This window comes from Pholis gunnellus (genome assembly GCF_910591455.1).
Source record: "Pholis gunnellus genome assembly, chromosome: 8".
Lineage (NCBI taxonomy): Eukaryota > Metazoa > Chordata > Actinopteri > Perciformes > Pholidae > Pholis > Pholis gunnellus.
In genome coordinates, this window is record NC_136534.1 from 12,628,647 (window position 1) to 12,652,895 (window position 24,249).

The 24,249-nt window shown below is 40.8% G+C and overlaps 1 protein-coding gene across 1 annotated transcript in view; it reads right to left on the minus strand.

Annotated features, from left to right (window-relative positions):
- Positions 1 to 19,958, minus strand: part of col14a1a (collagen, type XIV, alpha 1a) — a 118,239-nt gene extending 98,281 nt beyond the window's left edge. The window contains exons 1-5 of the mRNA XM_079164983.1: positions 19,829 to 19,958; positions 18,174 to 18,289; positions 8,059 to 8,175; positions 3,169 to 3,312; positions 2,637 to 2,732 (exon numbers count right to left, since the gene is read on the minus strand). Of these exons, the coding sequence (XP_079021109.1) occupies positions 2,637 to 2,732; positions 3,169 to 3,312; positions 8,059 to 8,175; positions 18,174 to 18,267 (451 nt within the window). The 5' untranslated portion in view covers positions 18,268 to 18,289; positions 19,829 to 19,958. The remainder of the gene's footprint in view (positions 1 to 2,636; positions 2,733 to 3,168; positions 3,313 to 8,058; positions 8,176 to 18,173; positions 18,290 to 19,828) is intronic.
- Positions 19,959 to 24,249: the final 4,291 nt, after the last annotated feature.

The window sequence follows — 24,249 nt, forward strand, 5'->3', positions numbered from 1 at the left end:
AACAAAAACACACCCACCTACACACATCAGAGACGAGATGAGACTATGAGCCAGCTGTTAATGAAAGGTTTTGTAAACAACCCACCCTGACATAAAAGCGAGCTGATTACTACTCTGGAACAGAGCGGTGATGGACTGGGATTGCATTGCTAATACACAGACACACACACACACACGCACACACGCAGAGGGAGACTTCATACAACACCATCTCTTTGGAGCCCTGTGGGAGATTGGTATTATCCCTGTAGAACATAAATACACACACAGCCTGATAGAGAGGCAGAGAAAGAGAAGTACTCACATGTTACAGTGCAACATAAAAGAGCAGTCTCAACAGTGAGACATTATCATCACTATAGTACACAAAGCTGCATACACAGGCACTAACACACACACACCGTACATTCACAAATTCTATTGAAACACAGCAGGATATTATCATAATCCCCGACAGGTACGAAGCAGTACACCAATCAAGGTCACCTCTGCTGCAGTGAATGGTTCTGATAACAGCAGACTGAAGGAAATCCAGTTTTTAATCTACCTACTGACAGGAAGGGAGGAGGAGCAGAGCAAGAAACAAAGAAGAAAAGAACAAAGATCTAAACCTCTGTGTGTGTAGAGAGAGAGAGAGAGAGAGAGAGAGAGAGAGAGAGTCATTACAGTTTAAATGATGTTCATTAGTTTTTTATGAAAAAAGGTGGATTCTGGGACTCAAAGGTAGTTTAAGTTTCTATGTTGTGAATAGGGGCATGGCAGGCAGGTTCCCCACACAAGCTCACACTTTTGTAACCAGATGTGTTGGTCAAGAGGCACAGCTGGGAATTTTACCAAAACAATGCCAGCTACAAACACATTGCTCTCTATTGTTGGAGAGAGCACAAATCAAAAAATGTAAAACAAAAGAAAATGTCTACAAATATCACCACAAAAATGTATCGTGTTGATTAATTTATGACCTGATTATGAATTGCATAAATCAGTCGGTGGGAGCTGAAAGCAAATCTATTGAAATTCTGATCTCTGATAAAACAACAAGGTCTATTCTCTTTCTTCATAAAAATGTTGTTATTGTAGTTCAGCTCGTGACATGTTTTTTGAAAAGATGTCATTGTGCATAGTGACAGTACAGTATTTATCACAAGGGAACAGTTTGTGATATGAAGTACGACTCTTCACTACACAAACGTTATACTACCTCATATCTTCTCTTTGTATGGCTGTAGGTATGATAATCACAGATTCTTTATTGTGAATCCAATACTTTTTCCATAACTCTAGGCTCTGCAGGTTAATACATTGTAAGTGTTACCAGAGATTGCAGTCAATATGAAATGTGTTTTGATTTACTATGGATGAGTTTTCATCTCCACTCAAGAGACAATTCATTATGTATTCACGGATGCAAAGTGTCTATAAATAAGCTTTATAACTTGGTTAATTGCTCAGTGATGCTCTCTCTCTCTCTTTTTTTATGTGTGTGTAAGTGCGTTTGTGTGTCCCTCTCTTGCTCCATCAGCAAATAAGAAGTGCACATTTAGCAAGAGGGAAATTATATTGTGCAAATAATATATAAGTGTTATAGTGCATGAAAATGATGACACAGTTCACTTGTGGATGGACGTCTTCACACCAAATTCAATAATCACAACTTCCTGAATAGCTTTCTTTCACTGACCTATGATAAATGATCACCCAGCACACACAACAATGAGCCAATCATAAGAAAAAGTGCTTAAATAAGAAGCCCCCTAAACCAAGTAATGAGATTCTGTCTATGTGTATACTTAAAAGCTTGACAGCAATAGCAAAACTGTCACAGGAAGTTTCTTTTAAATCTTACGAAAGCAGTCACGTTCACATATCAGCTGCAGTTAGTGTCTCAAATTCAGCCCCCGGCATGGTTCATGCCTAAGTCTGCAAAAAAATAAATAGCTTAATTTGTCTCTAATACACACAAGCACACAGGGACAACCATATCGCACACCGTCAATTATACTCTAAATATCAACAACTCCCCCTACATACACTGAAGATATCGCACTTTTCGGGTAACATATAGCGTGTAACCTATAAAGTGAAAATAAAAAGATTGACAGAAAGATAGGAAGCCAGACAGTGTTGTTGGGGAGGAGAGCTAAAATAAACGCATCACCTAACATACGGAGTCACCTCCCTCAGCATCGTGTTTGCTAAAGAGTTTCCATGAAAGCTCCACTGGGAGTGATTGACCATTGAAGTGTAGATGGTTTTGGCTTCTTTACTCTCACTTGATGGGTAAGTAGACCACCAGGCTGATGTTTGTCTGGATATTGCTTTAAAAGGTGGATTCAGCCGTTTACCGGTTGCACACAGACTCTGCAATGGGGAAACACTTTTCACAGTTGGATCCAACTGGACACGGATAGACACCAGACTCATATTTTAGACTTTCTGATCCATGGAGCTGGTGTTAAAGACAAAACCAATGGCTGTTTTTCCTTCATCCAAAGATCACTATGGCAACTGACTGGAGGACTCTTTAAGCAGAGTCCTACTCAACACAATTCATGTTATTTATATGTTCATGTGAGCACAGGATTTGTAAATGGCCTCCTCTCCTGGAAAACAGTGTTTGTGTGCGTTTGTCCTACCTCCAGAGATCTCGTTGGCACCCTCAGGAGGTACAACTGACTCAGTCATCCTCTCGGGCTTAGTCTTGTCTTCTCCGTCACTCTCACCTCTTTCAGCTGCAGCAGATCAAATCCATCACAAGTTAGCAGAATAGCGTAGAATAAGAAACTGTTATTTTAGAGAGTCCCTTCTCTGTCTGGGTCTACATACATACATATAGATTACAAGATCGAAGTGAAGTAGAGCTGAGTAGAATATTGGGGGGGAAAGAGTAGAGTATAGCACATCAGAATAAAGTTGAGTACAGCATTACAGAGAGGAGAGGAGAGGAGAGGAGAGTGTGAAGATGAGCTGGGAGGAAACTAGGCAGAAGAGACAAGAAGAAGATAAATGTAGTGTAGCAGTGGTAATGGTAATGGTAGTAGAGTTGAGAAGACCATAACAGTGTACAATACAATTGACAGTACAGTAGAGAACAACAGAGTACATGGGAGCTACACATTACAGTACTGCAATAGAACAGAAGCAAAGAAGTAAAACGCATGAACGCACCTTTATGTCTGCCCTGAAGCGGCCTGCTCTGCTCAGTGCCACTGACGCTGATGACACTGACAGTGTAGACCTTAGAGGGGTTGTAATCTGTTATCAAAACCTTAGTGTCAGATTTAGATATTATGATCTCCTTTTGCCAACCACCTGAAAGAGAGAGGAGAGAGGAGAGAGAGGGGCAAAGGTTAGACTCATGTATATTTTATCTCAGTGTTTTTCTATTTCTTGTTGCTATATTCAGTTGCTTGGAAGCTAAATATTAGGAATCTCGTGGCCGAGCCAAAATTAAGTTAATTCAGTGGAGGAGCTGATTAACATCCTCTTTTCTGAAGGCAGGCAAACATTATGTTCAAGGTCAAAATAATCTACTTTATAGGGGATACATTTATGCATGCATGTCTTTGTGAGGAGCATATATCTTCACAAAAATGTTGAAATGACAAAACAAATAACTCCAAAAACCAAGACATTTTGTGGTCCAAAATGTAATTCTGTGTTTGATGCTGTTGTTGTTATTTCTTAGGCTTGCAGTTGGAGCCAACAGACAGATTAAATGTTAACGCTAGTTTTAGGTTTCGAAGATACAATTTGCCCCTGAAATAAATTGTGGATCCTCACAAAGAAACAAGTCTGTGTATGCTTGTGTTCTCTCCTTAGCAGCTAATCGCCATCAGGCCAACAGGTCACCTTATCACCCCATTTTAATTTTGACCCTGCAATCAATGCCACCATCAATAAGGTGATTCTGTGCTTCCTCAGCTCTTCTGTCCCTTGTGCCTGCAGAGTGATGATTAATGGCGCCTTTAGGGGAAGAGAGATAAATCCTACTGAAGGGGACAGCAGGTCAGGTGAGGTAGCTGCACGGATCAGTGTTCACTCCACAAACCAGAACCTTAGTCTGTGCAGGGAGACATAACTACTGTCAATCACCCAAATATCTGCGCTGAGAGTGAAAAGGTATTCACTGGGTCAGCATGCGACGACTGTGAGTACACGACTTTGTTAGGTGATAATAGACTTTTTTTCACAGTGGACATTTTGGCTTATCGTAGTAGAAAAAGCACAGGTGCAATTGATGAAAATAAAAAAGGAGTGCATTCCATTTAGGTGAGCCAGTTCCAGATTGCTGGCATGCTTGCTCACTGTCATGGCTTACTGATGGAACTGAACCATCATTAATTAGTTTCACCTGTGTTTTTAACTACAATGACGAACCAAAATGTCCCCCATGAAAAAGGTCTATGGAACAACCTTCAATCCCCTGCTCAGTGCGTGAATCCTCTGCTCTCATTTCTGTCTCAGGCTGAAAGTGACAACTAACACGTCACGTGAAGTGTGAGCTGTTAAAACTCAAACATTTGAGAATAAGCTAATTCACTTTCATGCCTAGAGTTAAAAAAGCATTAGAAAGCTTGATTGCACGCTCATGTCTGTAAGCTAAATATTCCCTCAAAAAGCGCATTAATAAACGTTGTGTCATATAATAGAGAAATGTAAAAATGTCTAATGGTTCATTTAGAAGGCCTCGCATGCTGTAGCTAGTTCCTGCCGAACAGTAGCTTTGCATGTCATACATGCGCTGATTGCAAAATTCTGGGAAGTCGCTGCACCAGGCCAAAAAGTAGTTTTAGCAATAAACTCGCCATTAAACCACAAATTCCCATTTTTTTATATATATATATATATATATATATAATATATATATATATATATATATATTTGTATGGGGATTAAGCAACTGAGATACAAGATGTTAATTAGTGAGCTTCAGAGGTGAACTTTGGACAGATTCAGGATAGCCCCCCCCCCCCCCGGTAAGCTTATTGACTCCAGGTCATGGCTCCACAGTGCACAGACATGAGTGGCACTGATCTTTTCATTTAATTCCTGCCAAGAAAATAAACACATATATTCCTTTAAAATAGTTGAAAGTCTTGCTCTCTAAAGACTTAATTTCAAACAACGTAAATACTGATCAGATTTGTTTCCATGATATCAAAAACAGCTTGCAGTTTGTGGGACGCAACTGTGGAAAACCCATTAAAATCATCATTATTCCATATTAAGTTTAATTAAGTAGATTTTGGAAGACTGTGACAAAAAGTGATGCTTGACTTATTTTTAATACTGTTGTCACATTCATTTGAAACCAGAATAAATATTTTTTAAAAGCTGGCTTGAATTTCATGACATTCTGCTAAACAAGAAAGCTTCATCACAAATGCAAACCAGGTCTGGTACAATAACCAGAAAGCACACTTAGACATGTTTTACTTTGTAGTGGCCAGAAAACATGCATTAAGGTCAACAGCAAAAATACTGTATAAAAATAACATGAGTTACGTTAGAATTAGAAGAAGAACATACACAATGTGGCAAAGAGAGAAGAATAATGACAAAAACCTATAAATTAACCTCACAACACCCATTCTCCTAGGACATCAAATATATGGTTTCAGTCTCTCTTGTCAAACTTTAAGGATATGTCATCAGCTTTGATCTGGTGAAATATTAAAAAATGCAATATCCTTATTAATCTCTAAAAGCCTCCTTTTAGTAGTCCATCACCATCAACTGTAGCATTTAGCATCTGTTTACAGGTAGGCTAGCATTAGCAGCCTGTTGCCTGCTGCTCCCTAATGCAGGTGGGTCGGATAACCAGAGACAACACATGAGATTCAGTTACCCTCTCTAACGCCTCTTTTTAAACAGTATTTTATGGAAAGCCGAAAGTGCCATTACACGCCTCTATTTCACGTAATTAGTGGTAAAAAAAGAAACACTTTTTACGCCGCTCTACTATTTATTTTAGGTTTTACACGTTAAAAGACTTGGCGAGAACTTACTGGTCAGTTTGGTAATTGTAGTCTGGTTAACCTCTCCGCCTGCGTTCAAGGCCAACGCACAGCCGCTTCCCTCAGCTATCTTTACTAAGTGACCTTCTGGTTGAGACAGCTCGAACGGGGTTACCTGTTGCGCTGCTTTCTCACCTTCTTGATTTGTTATCTAAAGTCCCGTCTGATATTATCCAGCCATTTTTGTTTTTACAGAGGGCCAAAGGAAGTCATTTAACTTTACCAGAGCAACTATCAAACATCGAACAAGTCTGCTTAAGGTTAACATGTTTTATAATGGTGAACTAAATCGCATGGCATAGACTGTATAAAGTAACACCAATGTGTTTCCGCTGTCTGATGCGTTAGTGCGGCAGTGAATCTGCACATCCTCCTGCACTGCAGCCATAAATACTACAACCTAATTAAAACCTCAGAGATTGTGTGGTTTACGTCTTGTACCTCCCAATGCTTGAAAAGCAAACTCACTGAACAATACCCGAGTCATTCCTCTTGCTGCAACATTGTGACAATAAGTTGCAGTTGCATACAGTAAAAACTAAAAACTTTTTTTTTAACTGGCTTTGGCTTTATCTCCGCAGAGATTTGAGAGATTAAATATAGACATCTGGCACTAATAAATACACAAATATGTAAGTACACACAGACACAACAACACACTATTTGAATTCCTCAATTTTTGGCAGGCTTCTTCCAATAAGTGCTTATTTTAGTTCACTTCATGCACTGTCATAGAATAGAGAATTAAGCTACCGGACAGAGAGGCACAGACTAAAGTTCAACACATTTTATTGCAATTAGACTTGGATTACATTATCCACAAGCTGATAATGGGGGAACATTGACAAGGGGAGAGTGTTTTAAAGAATAGAAGCATTTTCTTTTTAAAAGCCATTTTTGTGGGGAAAAATGACTCATCTGCTTCAACCTTAAACCTGAATTCTTATCCAGTTGCACTTAAGTTGAGGAGAAAAGGGATATTATGTTGAGTCAAAAGGTTATAGCTGCCACTCTGACAGCTCCTTTTGTGATCTAAAATGGTGTTTTATTCTCAACAAAAGGACTTCAGCCATTGTTGACAAGCTTTATCATGGGTGTTGTTTACCTCATCTGACTCTGACGGGATATCAGGACACAGGACAGTGATCCTCCTTATTATCAAAGAAGGCTTTTTTTAGCCACATGGTGCGAGGACTCTGTGAAAGTTTTTACTGCATTTGCTGAATGCCAGTGAGCTACTGCTGCACTCCTCCCTGAGAGGAAGTGGCCATAAATTTCAGTTTTTGTTCTCTTTTCAGCTGTCGGAGGCAGCAAGGAATTGTCAGACGAGGCGTTTCTCGCAAAGGGTTGTTTGCGAGAGAGAAGCTTTACGATACAGAGTGCTTATTCAGTCCTACTTGTTCATTTTTACAGCGGCTGCGAAAGAATCGTCTACATTCAGCACAGCATTAATACCAACAAAGGTATAAAGATGAATGTGAAGAAGATGTATGGCTGTGATGGTAGGCACACTGTCCACGCACAGAAAGAGACAAGGTCATGCACCGTGTCTGTACTGGTGCAAGATAAAAGCAGAATATCAGGCGTCAATCATGCCAACAACTCCATACAGTGACAATGCAGTTTAACGCTGAATGAATGACTACAATGGCTACCGTTGTCTGTCATATGTCGTATACCCACAGTCTACATCCGGTAAGTCAGACTAGTCCTGGACTGAACTTCATCATGACTTAGGTACACAGGACAGTAGGACATACACTATCAGTCCCATTTTCAAAAGTGTGCTGACAGGCTCCACATACTCTGCCAAGTTTGAGACAAAGGAATGTTTTTGCTGAGGTGCAGGACAAACTTTGAGTCCTCCACATCTCTCAAGAGTATGATCCCTTCAAAAGGAGCTTTGATAAGAAGTAAATTACATAATCCTTCCTGACAGACAGAAAATCCAACCCTCACATTTAAGTTAAGTCCTACTTCTTTGGCATAGAAGTGTGTGTGCGTGTGCGTGTGTGTGTAAACAGCAAAGTGATCCTACCTGGTGTACTGTTGTAGAGGAACAGAAAGCTGTCAAAGTCTCCTTTGGGCTCCTTCCATGAAACAAGGAGTTTGCTTGGGCTCAGCACTTTGAAACGCAGCCTCCTTGGAGCTGGAACTGAAAAACAATTAGCCACAATTAAATCAGCTTCAATAAAGCTAGGGAATGATTGGAATTCAAATATATGTTGATGAATGAGAGCGATTATCAAAACGTTGCCAGCCACCAGTCAATATGTGTTAACATGACAACAAGTCCGTGGTTAAACCCAGAAACAACTAAAAGAGAGACCAAGAGCTTCACCCCAAAGAGACACAAATCAAAACGACTCAAAGAGGAAACAAATAAATGGATGCACAGAAGGACAGAGGGACAGCTGAGTGAATTTCCATTTTTACAGTTCTTGTATCCATGAGAGCAACACATAAAGAAGCAGGTCGGCATGGCATACAGCTCAGCTTCAGCTCAAAACAGCATGAAAGAGGTTTTAAAAAAGGCACAGATTTAGAAGAAACCATTTCCAGTCAAATTCTCTTTCTAAGATATTTTCCAAGGACAAGCCAGGAGGGATGATTTCAATTTCTGTCACAAACGAGTGAAGAGAAGTCAAATAAATAAATAAATAGAAGAAGCAGTTTCCGCCTGTGCCAATGCGCGGTACATTTCTGATCTATATAATATCATGGAGAAATGATTGGTTTACAGTGCAGCATCTTCAGCAGCTCGCTTTACTTTCCAGCCCTCTGCCAATGAAAACAGATCTGCAGTGGCCTGTAAAAACAATGATGGCAACAGCAGCCATTTGTGTGCGTGCAGTCTGTGGCTTCTTACAGACACACGTAGACAGCTTGCTTTGAAGAATAAAAATAAATGTGGTCGAGAAGCATAAGAGAATTTGACTGTTTTTAATCGACAGACGGAGACAGACAACTAAAGAAAAGAACAGACAGCGGCAACAGTGAGTTTAGTGTTATGGAATACTACAAGTTCACCTCAGATGAAGAGTCACTGACATAACCTTTATGTCTGCGACACATATCACCATTTCACTGTTTTGCTACATCCTCCTATGTTAGTTTATACGTACAAAGTATTCACCACAAACCACTGATTTTTAATATGTTTCTACAAAGTTTCTATAAATGACGAGACACTTGTCATCCATAAATCTGATGACACTGCCAATGTAAAGTCACTTTACCTGTCAGCACTTTCTTTAAAAACATGTCACAGATAGGGTCAGGATAGCACTTAATAAGTAGATGGTAGTCTCACAAGAATTCAAAGACTGACATATAATTTAAAAAATAGAATTGAAATAAACCACAATTCTTTATAATCATTTAGAGCTTTGTTAAGTAGAATACTAATGCGTCGGTGGAAACAAAAACTTTTACATTTTCTTCTTTGCAGCAATCTATATGAATGAAGACCTAGAGCACAACCTCTGTGTCTGGAGGTATTTCGAGAATAACAATATTGAGCTACACTTGAAAATGACAAATAATCCCTTTCAGCTGTAATAAACTTTGAAGGACCCCTAACTGCCGACCCACATTAACGATTCAACAACCTACAGAAATCGATGCTGATCTGTCGATTAACGGAATATGATGAATCTCTAAAGAGTGCTGACATGTAAAGACTGTACATCAGGCATTACGGAGAAACTGTGCAGAGAAAGAAATGAGTGATATGATGTTGACAAACCTGAGGTGTACTGTGCAGGATTTTCACTCGGTGATGAGAACAGACCTCAGTCTTTCTCAATGGAAAATCCCAATCAGGTCATGATCAGGGGGCACATCGTTTTCCAAATTGCAATGTTGTTGTTTTGTAAGCAGAAAAGTTGGACATGCTGGACTCAGCTTTGTTAATTCCCACATTTTAAATGATGGGGACCATAATTATTGTCTCTGCTTACTCATCATAATTGATTGATTATACAACAAACAAATATTGGAATAAACTTGGGTAAAAAAAAAACTTGATTTTTGTTTATTTTTACTAAATATGCTGATGTGTTAATAATCTACATCATTAAAATATATAGATTTTCTAACCTCTCTTTCCGAAAATCAATTATCAAGATTAAAAAGTTTAAAGAAATTCATCTATGGCCAAAACAAAATTCAGCATTGACTTTCCTTCCAAACATCCTAAATATTTTAGCCAAGTTAAAGTCAAGTCCCAGTTAAAGAATCCAAAATAACAGAATCCAGTCTCAAGTTTGCAAACAAGGGCAACTTAAACTTGTCACCAGATCGGTTTGCAGTGACACAGTGCAGCACTTCATAGTTTGTTTTTTAAGACATTTTTGGGACTTTTATTGGATAGCGATAGTCACCAAACAGGGAGAGAAAGAGGGGACAACATGTCAGCCCTTACCCCAAGCTGCTGCGGTAGAGAACATGGTGAGCCACCCCCTCAACTTTTCACATTTTACTCACTCCTTTAAGTAATCACATCGCGACACCTATCAAATACTCAAAATGCATAAGATGAAACGGTATAATTACACCCCACAATACAGATCTATGAATAATTTAAGCCTGTGATAGAGCTGGTAGATTATTACTCTGGAATCATTTAGTGTGTGCTTGATTGTAGGTGAATTGAGTTGGCAGACAGGGTACTAATAACCGGGTGAAAATTGCCTTGTATACCTTCATCTTTGCTTTGCATGTTAATGAACACACACACACACACACACACACACACACACACACGCACGCGCACACATACACCCACTGAATTATAATAGAAAACGTATGTAAAAAGATGAATGAGCCAACTACGACCCTCTTTATTCTGTGAATGCATGTCAAGGTCTACGAGTTGGAGGCTATTCTAGTCAGTGACAGCAACTATGATTAATGAATAAGGACATAATAGCTCCAATGGGTGCGCATGCTGACAGAACATGAGGGTCTCTGATATAAATTACCCATCGCTATGTCTGTTCTTGTTTACCACCGTAGAGCCATAAACATCATTCAAGAGCTCAACATATCACACTCTGTCTGAATCCAAGATGCTTTAGAGAAACGCATTAGACATCCTCTCACAATAAGATGCTTTGCGTGAATATTGTAGAAACCCTGGCTAGATGAGTTAAACACTACACCCTAAACGTACAGTACAGAGCTTAAACCCATGTATAGCAGTATCACACAAACCAGAGCCATTTATTCCAAAGAGTTACACAGCTGGAATCAGCGAGCCCCCTACAGCTCCTTGCATAAGCTTCTTGCCAGGTAGTAAATGCAAGTCCAGCCGTTTGGCAGAACTTTGGCCGCTACTGCTTAGCAACACAATTTAGCTCTAGTAAATAGTCTGAGTCACTGAAGCCTCTACGAAAAAATTGACAAACCCCATGCGCCAAAGAATTATAGAAATCCCTTCAAAAACTATATTCAACATGTTCTCACCTTGTGCGGCTTAACCTACATTTAAAAAGGGTCTAATTTGAAGTATGAATCTCCCGACTCTGAATGAGAAAAGTTTGTAAACTGGAGGCACAGAGTGAAGGGAAGTTATGTGGGTTAGAGTGATACGTGCACAGCTTGATGCTCAATCTTTAAGAAGGGATGACTCTTCCCAGGATTAGCAGTGGTGAAAGCTAGCAGGGATTCCTGGTAGATGAGTAAATGTCGTCCAATCCTCTGCTTCCCTTCATCTCCTCTCTCCATCCCTCCCCTCGATCCTTGTCTCTGCTTCAACTTCTTCTGCTCTTCTTACCATCGTCTGATTTGGCCGTTCTGCTCTATGTTGGCTTCTATTCATCCTGCTGCTCTCACTTCCTTTCATTTTCCTCTTTCTTTACACAGCAATTTCTTTTTTCAACTTCTATTCTTTTTTTGCCCCGTTTCATGTGTTTTCCGTTTTTTTCTCAATCTCTTATTTCCATGCCAGTTGCCTCTCTAAGGCTTTCTCACTTCTCCCTATCCTTTCAATCCCATCATCTTTCTCATCCGTTTGATTTCTTTTCCACTTTTCTCCAATATTTCCCTCCCTCATACTTTGATTGGTCCTCTTTCTCCTCTTCTTTTCCCCCCATCGTCTCTTCTACACGTCCATCTCTTTCATTTCTAATGGATCTCATTCAAGACCTTTTTAATTCCCCGTTTTCCTCTCTCCAGATTAGCACAGTACTGACTCCACAGTGCGTGTTCAGGCTACAGTAGTGTCACTAATACATAGAATTTATGGAGGACAACTGCTGGCTTGCACTGTCCCCACAAGACTGTACAGTACATGAGAGAGATAGGGGAAGCGTGTAGGAGTGTGTGTCTATCCAGCTCGGCAACATGCCTTGTTTGATGAGGCTGGCGTGTCGTCGGTACAAGAACGACTCACCGAGATAGCACTTAACCCAAATCCACTCTGGCTTTCGCTTTCCACCTCTTCACTCTTCATATCGCCTCTGCTGCTCTCATGAAACACTCCCCTCTATTATCACATCTCTTCTTCTCATCCTTTTTTTTTTAACTCTCGTCTCCCTCTCCACCTCTTTTATCCCATCGCCTCCTCCTCTGCCCCCCTTCTTCCCACCCCTTTAGTGGCTTAACGCCTTTTTTCTCTCTCATTCATCGTTTTACCTGTGTAAGTGATGCCTTTTCCCCCTTAACTCTTATCTCTCTGCTGCATTGTGTGTGCACAGTGTGTGTGTGTGTGTGTGTGTGTGTGTGTGTGTGTGTGTGTGTGTGTGTGTGTGTGTGTGTGTGTGTGTGTGTGTGTGTGTGTGTTTGAGTGTGAAGGCTCTCTAATAAAGGACTGGCTGAATATTAAGAGTCTGTTGATAATCCGTCTCCATGTGCAGTCTGGTGAAGGAAGCCATAATATTCTGGATGCCTGCCAACCAACAGTGAAAAAAATACATCACCATAAAATACCCAACGCTAAAGAAGATGCTTGACATTAAAAGAGAATTAAATATTACATTTTAGAGTCTGCCATTCTAACACAGACCATTGCAGGTCTAGGTCCCTCCTGTGTACACTTCATCATGTGCAGACATGGATTATGTGTTGCATTTAGTCTTTACAGGATAATTTAATTAAAGGATAGTTTATTACAACTGTGGTCTTATTTTCATAGTTTTGGTCGTTAACAACATGAAATACAATATTTACACTGGCAAATACTCTGGTATTTAGTGGCAACACTGTTTCAAGAAAATCTTCCCGAGCAAGAAACACAAGCTGCCAGTCAATCATTCACGTTTCAAACAAACCCCCTGGTTAGCCAAACTGTCCGTAAACATACATGTAGTTTACAGACGACTTCCTGGTTCAAATTGGACCTTCTGTACATACTGTAGTTCACACACGCAGAGTTTTAGTGTGCAATAACCTGCAATGCTACTGTTGTGGTTCACTATCAGCAATGTTTCTGGCCGCAGCAGGCAGTTGTTAAAACGCTTGAAAACAGTCCACTGTACACTACCGACCCGGCACCCAAGAGCTGAATTTAATGAATATCAGTGAACACAGTGAAGCATTTAGCAGCTAAAGATATGGTTCCCTCAGGAGTTGGTGGAGACCAAAACAGAGTGAATATTCGACTGACATTCATTCAGAACTTTTCACCACGTCAACTTAAAATATGTCTGTGTTGTGTTTATAGTTTGTCTCCGTCGCCCACAAGTGGCCAATAAAACGGTTATCGCAGGTTTGATTTAATTTGCCTAAACTGCTGGTATTTGACCCGTAGTTTCTTGCCCTGACTGACTTTGCGGACCCATGTCACCATGTCACCAGATTTCAGAAATTACTTTGGTGAGAATAGCATTTTGTAACACACCCTGTGTGTTATAAACTCTGGTTTCTTGATTGTAGAAAACTGCAGCAGCAAGTGAAGTTTAATTTTAAATGTGTCATTTAATCACCACTGTGGCAGTTTTTCTCAGTTATTTCAACAAAACCAGGTCCCACTTAGCCGATTCACAACCTTGTACGACAACAATATCCACTCAACCAGTAGCATCTTCAGGCTCTGCACGCTACTCCACTCTGTGATTTCAGGAGGCACGTCTATGTTCCAAAATGCTCGTATCCTATTCCATGCTTTTCAGACTGCAAATACTTCACCTTCCTAGCTACACTGTAGTAACCATACTGTGAAATTTGGCATATGCATGCAAATTGGATGTAGAGTGAAATGGATATCCAGAGTGATATTATTATACTTTGTATTGTACTTTTGTTTCTGTATCAGTCCTGGCAAAAGATTTGTGTTTTCCAAATAAAATCAGCATTAGCTCATGTTCCTATCAATTAAAGTTAATTTTGTTTCTTTACAATCGAAATAACAACAGAGCCTCCTGCACATCACAGCTCCTACGATTCAGTGCTCCATTTAGTCCAAAGTGGCGGATGCTTATGACTTGCTGGATTACCAGCAGTCGTAGTTTTGGATAATTTAGCATCTTTTTTTAATTCAAAACAGGTTGTTCCATCCCAACCTCTCTTTTGTTTATGAATAAATGATTTCTCATCATTGGCTTCTCTCCCTGTTCATTATAACTGAAATGATTGGCCAACACTTTTGCTCATACCAATTCAACAGGCTGCAATCTAACCACATACACTTGCCACACAAACGCGTATCTATTCTAGACACACACACACACACCAAATTCCATTATCTCTGTAAATGTGTTCTCGAGCACACAATCTGTTGTGATGTGTCCTGAAGCAGAGTATTGACCCGGGCTGTCAGCCAATCAACAAAATCAATTACAATAATTAACTATGCACACAATAAGCACACACAAACATGCAGCCCACACACATTTAGCATCGTTACGATGACTACCTGACTTATCAAGGGTACAGAACTGACTTTAAAATAAATGCTTAATTAACAATAAATAATATTTCAATAAAAAAGGTCAAGGTTCAGATGTAACGGTGGCAAACTTCCAACATCAGGCATCTTTCCTCCATCTATCCTACTTTTGTCCCTGCATTGGAAACCGCAACACAAAGTGCCTGGTCACCCCGTGCACCCTCTGAGGAGTGAGCAGAGAACAAAATTTACATTTTCCTTTTCAATACTTTTCAAGGCCATGGTAACAGTATGAGAACAAAGAAAATCCACTGTTGCAACAGTATGAGAGCTGTTCCCAGAGGGAAGTGTAACTGAAGCTCCATATGTAATGCAGACTTTATATTGTGTCCAAATCTTGTCTAAAACGTCAAAACAACACATTTGTGTTGTTTTGACAATTTGTAGGAAATATAAACTGCCAAGAATATGATTTATTTATTTTTTAGCCGAGGTGCTATGGATGGCAATGTGTGTCTGTCACTGTTCCCTCTTTGGTCCAGAATGAAATATCTCAAAAATTATTGAGTTTCCATGATATTGTCCACACTTGTGTCCTCCACAGCATTAATCCCACTTCACTTGTTTATCCCCTGACTTATAATTAACAGGCCAAATGAAATATCTCAACAACTATTGACACACTGTCTTCAAATTTTGTAGACACTCATCCCCAGAGGATGAATCCTTTTTGGGGAGATCTTCTGATTTTTCCACTAATGCCACCATGAGGTTGACAGTTTGGGTTTCAAATTAAATGTTTGATTTTTCAACAGATTTTCAACAGATATTCAACGTTCCTCGATCAATTCTCATGATTTTGTTGATTATTCGACTTTCCCTCCAGCAACTTGCAAAACTAATAATGATAAATTAGATTGTTTTCCCCCCTACAGATTGTTGTTGCTATAAAGATTGAAAAAAATGTTCACTGACTTGAAGTACGAGATGCTGACTGTGGATTTAAGGATGTTACAAATTAAATGTTGGAAAAATTGTTGCAATAACATTTCTTTCTCAACATAAGTAAGTTTTTACTATATAAACATATTTTGTAGGAGACAGTGTTTCATTAGGTTTACATTAATTTAATTTCAGCCAAGTCATTTTGGTTGTTCACGTCAGATGTTTCAGGTGTAACTTAAATGATGTGTAATAGACAATGTTTCACAATTGTGCAATGACAAAAGGCATGTGCAACCGTCAAATATGCAACTTTATGATGAGAATGAAATTATGCACCAATCAAATTATATTCCTGGACTTAAATCATCTGAAATACAGCTTGTTAGGTGAATGCCAGATCATTTGATACATTATTCATTTATTGCATCAAAAACCCCTTCCTGAACTGACCATGCACTCTTTGGTCGTGGGAGTTCCTGACGATACCCAGACATTTGTGTTGTATATACAAACATCCTCCATGGGTAAAACACACACTAATCCTCAAGCTTAAATCCCCTCTGACCAGATGTTGCAGCTTACAGGGACAGACTGGGCAACAAATCACTGCTATCACATGCTCCCTAATGAAGGGATTGAGCAGAGCACGCTCCCATGGTGTCTGGGATGTCGTCCATGCCCTGCTGTGATTCACTGGGATCAAATCCCAGCCTAATTTATGCTGTCACACTTCTGTCTCATGTCTCGTTTCTGTCTGCCGTCAATTCAAAACATGACTTACAGAATGTGGAAATTGGAATAAAATGTTAATAGAGAAAAGGAGAAGGGTGGGTAAACAGAGATGACAAAAATAACTGAAGAGAAACAGAGCGAGAAGGATGGAGGGAGAGAATACAGAAGAAGAAAAGAGGAGAGCAAAGAGTGAGAACTAAATGAGGGGAAAGACATGAGAAAATAGAAAAACCCTTCTTTCATTTCAAAGCAATCGCTGTTTAGTGAGGACTTTCACTGGTAAATAAACAAAAGCAGCCACACACAGATGCACTCAGATTTGTGTCATACATGGATTATTGATTTTGAACAACTTCAGAGAGAGAAAAAATATCTTTAGTTGATGTCTATGTGTAGCGTTCCTTTAAACAAGACCTGCTGCTTCCCTGCTCCTCATAAGGAATGTGAGCTACATGCGCGCGCGCACGCACGCACACACACACAGCTGAATGTTTAAGTGTCCCTTGGGGTCATTTTCATATTAAGTCTATCCAGAAATCTACAGTAGGTCTGACCCTTTGCACTCCATAGGCTGCCAATTGCAAACACACACTGCTGTGAATTGATACTCACTGTAGAAAGCAAGCACGCACACGCACACACACACACACACACACACACACACACACACACACACACACACACACACACACTGCAGTCATAAGATTCAGAATAAATCTCTCAGACCGATTTGTTGGAATAAGTTGAATTCTCAGTCAAAGCACCCTAGAGCTGTTGTTGAAATAATAGCCTTGGACATCCATCACTAAATGACCTGACCTCCTGGTCTTGATCACATGATTAGAAAGGATTACTGGGTAGTTTGGCTTCAGATTTAAGGCTAATAGTTGCTGCATTAACAGAGAGGAGCAGCAGGAGTCTCGTTCAGAAACACACACACATCTGTGATATTTTAACACGCTTTAAGCCAATAATGACACATTAACATACAGTATGCTCCACTGGACCTAAAATGTGCATTTCTTGTTAAACACCCATGACCAAAAGCAGACAGACAACAGCCCACTTTTTGATGAGACTCAGTATGATTAAATCAGGCCTGCTGCGGTATGAGGGTGATTGCGAAGCACACTGGAGCGTTATATATTGAGCAGCACATCACGCAGCAAATCACCACAGCTTGAAGCCCACCATTACAACACGTTTATTAAAGCCCCTCTGAAGCATGGCAGCATCGGCAGCGGGGTTGCCAGCGTTGCCATGCTGCCGGGGTGAAATGTTATGATGTTATGAAGGCGATATTATCATGAGCGTGATGTAATCTGATTGGACTGAGCCTGCACGTCAAACAGAGAGACGGCAGAGGGAGGAATGGTGTCGAAACAGGGGTGGAGAAGACACAGAGAGGTCAGGTGAGGGAAGGGAGAAGGGAGGAAGGAGAGAAGAGTGATGACGGACACAGATGGGGAGAGATTGGGTGGTGAAGGTAACAAGTGGAGGAACACTTAAAAGCAAAGAAAAGTTGGATGGGGTGGAAATGGGAGGGCTCGCTTGGAAGGCTGGGGAAGAGTGGAGGAGGGGGTGGATGTGGAATGGGAGGGTGAGAAGCAGAGAGAGAACACTGGACAAGAGGAAAAAGTACTTACCTTGACCCTGTGCCTTAGAGGGGAAATGAGAAACCAGGACCAGTAACACCAGTGGGGTCCACAAGCACCACCTAATCTGCCCCGCTGACAACATCCTCACGACCAGCAGTCTAGACCTGCGCGGAGAAAAGGAAGATTATGTTGAGAAAAAGAAGGAAATGCAAAGCAAAGTGGGACAAAGCACGAAAGAAATGCAGTAAGAGACAGAAAGAAAGGGGGATTTCAGTGATCATGAATGCCATTCAGCTGCAGAGAGGCTCTGTGGGTCAAGAAATGCCACCTTACTCCAAAAACGCTGATCTGGAATCAGTTAACTCCTGTCCAATATCCACTTTGATACAATTACAGAGCAGCAGCTTTAACAGTCTAGACTGACCGCAGAGCAGCGGTTGAGCCTCCCGCCCACACTAAGGGGAAAACAGTGGAGGACATTGTTAGATGGAGGAGAGGAGAAGAAATGAACAGAAGAGCTGATAGAAAAAAAGATGAAGGACAAACAGTGATAGACAGACAGGGAGAGGGTAGTTTGATTGACAGTCCAGTGAAGAACTATTTCATGAGAGAGGTTTTCCGACCACAAGAGCAAACACAACAGATCCTCTCTTCTTCTCCCTATCGCATCTCCTCCTTCCACCCCCTTCACTTTTGTTCTCTACACCCTCTCTTGCTTCACCTCCTCTGCAGGCAGCCACTCATTATTACGCACCGGGGGATGGACACAGACATACTTCATATTTCTCTCTTTGGGAAACGCACTTGCCAACAGTTGTGTGGATAAAACAGCACGAGCGACAAAAGTTGTTTCAGGATTGAATGATGTGGAGGTAACCCTGTGGTATTGAAATGACGCCTAGCTCCTTCAATTTAGACGGTGTCAAAAGGCCAGAAATGTGACAATGCATGTTGATCAGCCTAAAATACTCTAGGAAATAGGATAGTTGTTTCATAGCCTCAGGACATGAAGACGGAAATGAGAAAGATTAAACAGAAATGATTCTCCCTTTTAGTCTCTCTCTAACACGCGCAAATGAGAGCTAATCTCTCTAAATTGAGATTAGACACAGTCTCAGAGAGAGGTTCAATTACAAATGTATCTCTCTTTACTCACGGGATAAAAAATAAACGCAAATTGCAGCCCGATCTAAATCATATTAAACCAGGGAGTTTCTTTTGTCTTCAATTTGCGTAATTTTTTCTTTCCAGTCCAAATGGCAACTTTGAAACTGGTTAATTAGTTCATGGAAACCAGGGTAAAGGCGTAGTCCTCATTAAAATTAAGCAGTCTATTTATGCTCAATTTGTGTGCTTTTAAAGACTATTTGTGGAATACAGTTTGCAGACATACTCAATAACAATCAATTACAGTACAAGACAGAGGACGACTCTCGCACGCACTTATTTTATTCTTGGAAAACTGTCTTTAGCCAAATAAAATCATGATTTTACCACCTGTGAGACTGTACAACTTGGATTCACTGACCGTATCTCCAAGGTTTGTCTTCAGCGATCATTTTGAAGTGCTGCTAAATGGTTTACATTAAGTTTTTCTGTCAGATTTGGGTCAAACTATCGGATTTATTAAAATCAAACACTCCAGCGCTGCACACCTGAGACCGACACACTGACACGTGCACAATGAATGAAATCGCCTTTACCTCTCCAATCATGAATTCAAAGCGTCCCTTTATCCCCAAAGGAAATCCTCTGAATACCAAAGACCGCTAGGTTCCTCTTTCTTCTTACTCTTTCTCCTCCTCTCTTTCTTTCTCTCACTCCTTCTCTCCGGATACAATTCTGTCAGTCCGGAGTGGGTGTTTCTCTCCTCGTTATTCAGCCATCCCGCCTTCCAGCTATTCCTCCTTATCCCAACCCTCTCCTTTACCCCGTTTCATCTCAGAGAGAGAGAGAGAGAGAGAGAGAGAGAGAGAGAGAGAGAGAGAGAGAGAGAGAGAGAGAGAGAGAAACAGAACCCAGTGCCGCTGCGCAAAAACCTCCGCTGTCAACCTACAGGTTTCAATCCGGCTTCAGTCCCTCGGGGCCCTTTGTGCGCCTCCGCGATCACGACGGGACTTCTCGTGGGCACATATCCGGAATCAGCGCTTTTAAAAGCAGCCACATGGTCTCTGCTGTTTGACTTGCAGAAAAAGTCCAGCTGAAAAAAGGCTCAGTGCGCTCGCAGCAGGTGCGTGGCCATGCCCCGCTGCGCTGCGAGCTCCGGTGTTAAAGGCACCATGACACAGGTTTTCTACCTCAGCTGAAGGTTAGATTTACAAAAGAAACAATTCTTACTAGCTGTGAAGCCTCATGAAACATTTCAAGTCTACATTTATTTCCACTGACATAAATATTCATATAAATCGAAAAAATAAGTAAATGCATTTTTTTTTTTACATTAGTCAAATGAGTTTAACCAATTTAAATAAATCTGATTCAAGCTACCAAACATTTGAAAATGAACCGTTTTTGAAGTGGACCTCTTTGTGCTTTAGTTTAACTTCTGTTCATTCATTGATGTGAGTCCATCTGTCTATTACTGTTACGTTTACAGAATGTTAAGTTTCTAGATGGCTGAAACCAGAGCTTTTATGGCTGTATAGGCTTTAGTTGTCTAATGCGGTCATCAGCAAATCATATATCTAGGCCTAGTATAGGTCAAATCAGTCAGCTGATATTGTTTTAAAGGAATAGTTGGACATTTTAGGAAATCTTTTTTTACATTCTTGCTGACTTAGATGAGAAGATTGATACCACTTCGGTGTCTGTCCGTTTAATGTGAAGCTACAGACGGGGCGATTAGCTTAGCTTTGCATTAAGACTGAAAACGGGGAAACAACTAGCCTGACTATACCAGCACAAACAAGACACATGCTGTGTCTTGTTTGTTCAATCTAAAAGCTAACTCTCAACAAGGAAGCAAATAAACCTTTCTCAAAATGCCAAACTATTCCTTTAAATGTTATCAAAACGATATTCAGAGCAATATTATACTAACAATCTTAGTTGCTTTGCAAAGATGTAGTGTAGAAATGTCTACCTGAGGAGAGAATGAAGTCTCTCTCCCTCTGTGTGTGTTGTAATCTGAGCTTTTCTGTGCTTTGTTTACATTGCATGTGAGCTGGTTAGCTTATGGCTGCCGCTTTGCACTGAGCTCATACGGTGGTTACAGCTGATAACACCGTTCCGGCCGAGGGCATCATCGCGGAAGCATAGCGCCCACCCTATGGTTCCCCTCAGTTAAAGACTGTTAGCTCTGGCAGCATTGCTGTCGTTGTTTGCACTGTGAGCGTTGTAAGCACCGTTAGATGTGGGCCGCCGGCTCAATCGTAGTCATGTTGAGAGCCGTGTGGAGGCCCTGAATTTTGTATTGAGGACTTTTAATAAAAATGTTGCATTACATTGGATCAGTCACTGCCAGCGCTTTCTTCTATCGGGCTGAGAAAAGAAGACTTGAGTTTTTAATGCTGTTCATACAGCCAGCTCGTCTGCTGGTGAAGATGCTTTGTGACTTGCCCTGAGGGGGGACGAACGGGAGTCATGGGAAACATTGGCTGGTGAAATGTGCCAGTGGCTGGCTGAGTTGAAACGCTGAATAGCTACACTCCAGGTGTGTCCCTGAGGCACTACACCCACACACACACACACACACACACACGTACAAATACTCTTAATACACATCCAAATGCACTCCTTAGCCAAACAACTGTCCAGATGCCATGAACACTGTAATCAAGTGGATAAAGATTCTCTGTCCTCCTCCCACCTTCCTCCTCTTCCTTCCTCCAGCCTCTTCCTCTCTTCCTGTCCGTCTGTCGTCTCTTTCCCGTTCATCTGTTGCCCGTTTGCGGCGGACCACACACCAAACAAAACCAGCACCAGCTGCTAGAGTCCACTGCCATGCTAGAGACGTTTTAATAGGTGAAATGAACGCTCCAATTCACCTGGTCAAATCAGGAGAAAGGAACTCTCGGTCCAAATATTTTGCACAACATTTACTAAAATAGACCACATAAAACCAATTGTAAGCTCATTTTTGGTTTAACTTTGTATTCTGAGTGGCTGCGGTCTCAGGTGGCTTTTGTTTGACAGCTCCTCTCTAAGGACACACAGGCCAACAGACCTAAAGACCTGCCCGACAGATGAACCATGCTGCTGTCCTCCATGCCTGTCCCTTTTTCTTTTTTTTTGCCATCTATCATTAGTCTTGATGTCTTCCTGTCTTTATTTGTCCCTTTATTATTTAATTTCTTCCTTATTTTCCTTCTCTTTCTCTCCCTATTCTTAATCTGTATTCCTACTTCTGTCTACCTTCCTGCCATCGCTGTCCATCCCAACTGTGGCTCTGATGAATAAATGCATCAGTCACATGGTGGAGTTGATCCACAGGTCATTTAGCTCAGTGCCATATGGTCTAACTGTGCAGCCTCATAACGTTTTTAAAGTCATTGCACTGCCACACTGTTCAGTTCTGGTACTTCTCCTTTCTACTGAGATGTTACCATTACTGTCACTCATACAAGAATTGTTTAATACTAAAGTAAATTAAAAAAATTTGACAAAAACTCTGCTGGTCTCGAGATCTTAATTTCTGTCATGATACAAGTCTGTGTGTGACTGAGTAGTGAATATTAGTTTTCACCTTCAACAATTGTACATATTATACACCTCAGCAATTAGAAAGATGTGTGCAGTTTAGATCGGCTGTCTCACTGTGTGTGCACTCAGGTGATATGTGACAGATCTCACATTTGTAAAACCTGGTTGTTACAGCACCCGGGGACTTTGTGGCGAGACAGTATAAAAAGTAAAAACCTGACAGCAAATTATACTTGGTCTGACACTGAGAAGGTTTAGGGAAACGTTCTGCACACAAAACACTGTTTCTTTTTTAAAATCTAAACTGCATGCACATTTTTCCCTCCAAGATGCAACTTTTTTGCAAAGTTTTTGTACAGCTCCTTAGTCGGTCACCTTGAAACTGATAGGTAACGCTTGTTTTCTTGAATTGTGTGACATCTTCATTCCTTTGGTGTTTGCAGTGGATGAACATATTGTAATCATAAAAAATGATCAAACTCCACCTCATCCTCCTGTATTTCCTCTACCTTCCTGTAATTATCACAAACAAGCCTCCGTTGTTGGCTTTGACAAACATACAAAACATCATTTCCTGTTAGCATAGGATTTCTCCCAGGAAACAGGCACTCCTTCCTTTGTGTTTATACAGGCACATGTTTAAGCTTGAACTGGGTGAAAGACAAATACAAGTTTCAAGGTATCAATCAGCAAAAGTACGAGAACAGCAAATTCTCTCCTCAAATATTACTAATTATTAATATGAAAAAGAGTCTTCACAAATGTGACAGAAAAAAACGGCAACCTCCTGCAATTCAGAAGCTGCGGCATTCAATAATGTGATTTTTACTTTTTCATTTGATTCTGTTTGTTGAGTCAGATGTTTGTGCACACACACACACACACACACACACACACACTGGGCGAGAGAGAGAGAGAGACACACACAGTGACAAAAGACTACTATCTGCAAACACACTTAATATTACATTTAAATAAAGACCTCTGACACCTTTTGCTTTCACACATAAACAGACGCACACAGACACACCTTCAGCCCCCCGGCATACACTGTTAAAACGCAGAGATAACCTGAGGCATGGGGCTTAGCAACACTGTCACCGTGTCATTCACACACACACACACACACACACACACACACACACACACACACACACACACACACAATGAGCTGCATTCAAACCAGCAAAAGAAACATGGTTTGTTTGTCTTATAAACTCAAACAAAAGACCTGGACAAGTTCAAGTAGAGTAGACACATACAAGGGCTTGCAAACACTCTCACACACACAAACTCAGATACACTGACAAACACCTCATGCTGTGACTCCCATCCTTTTGTCTGCTGGACACACACACAGAAAGACACACCGTGTTAAAAACAAGCATCAGGTTAATAAGAGGGCAGCAGCTGGCTGAAGTGACCGCAGACTACTGATTACGCCAACTAGTCACAGTTATTAGCCGCCTTGTCATCTGGTACC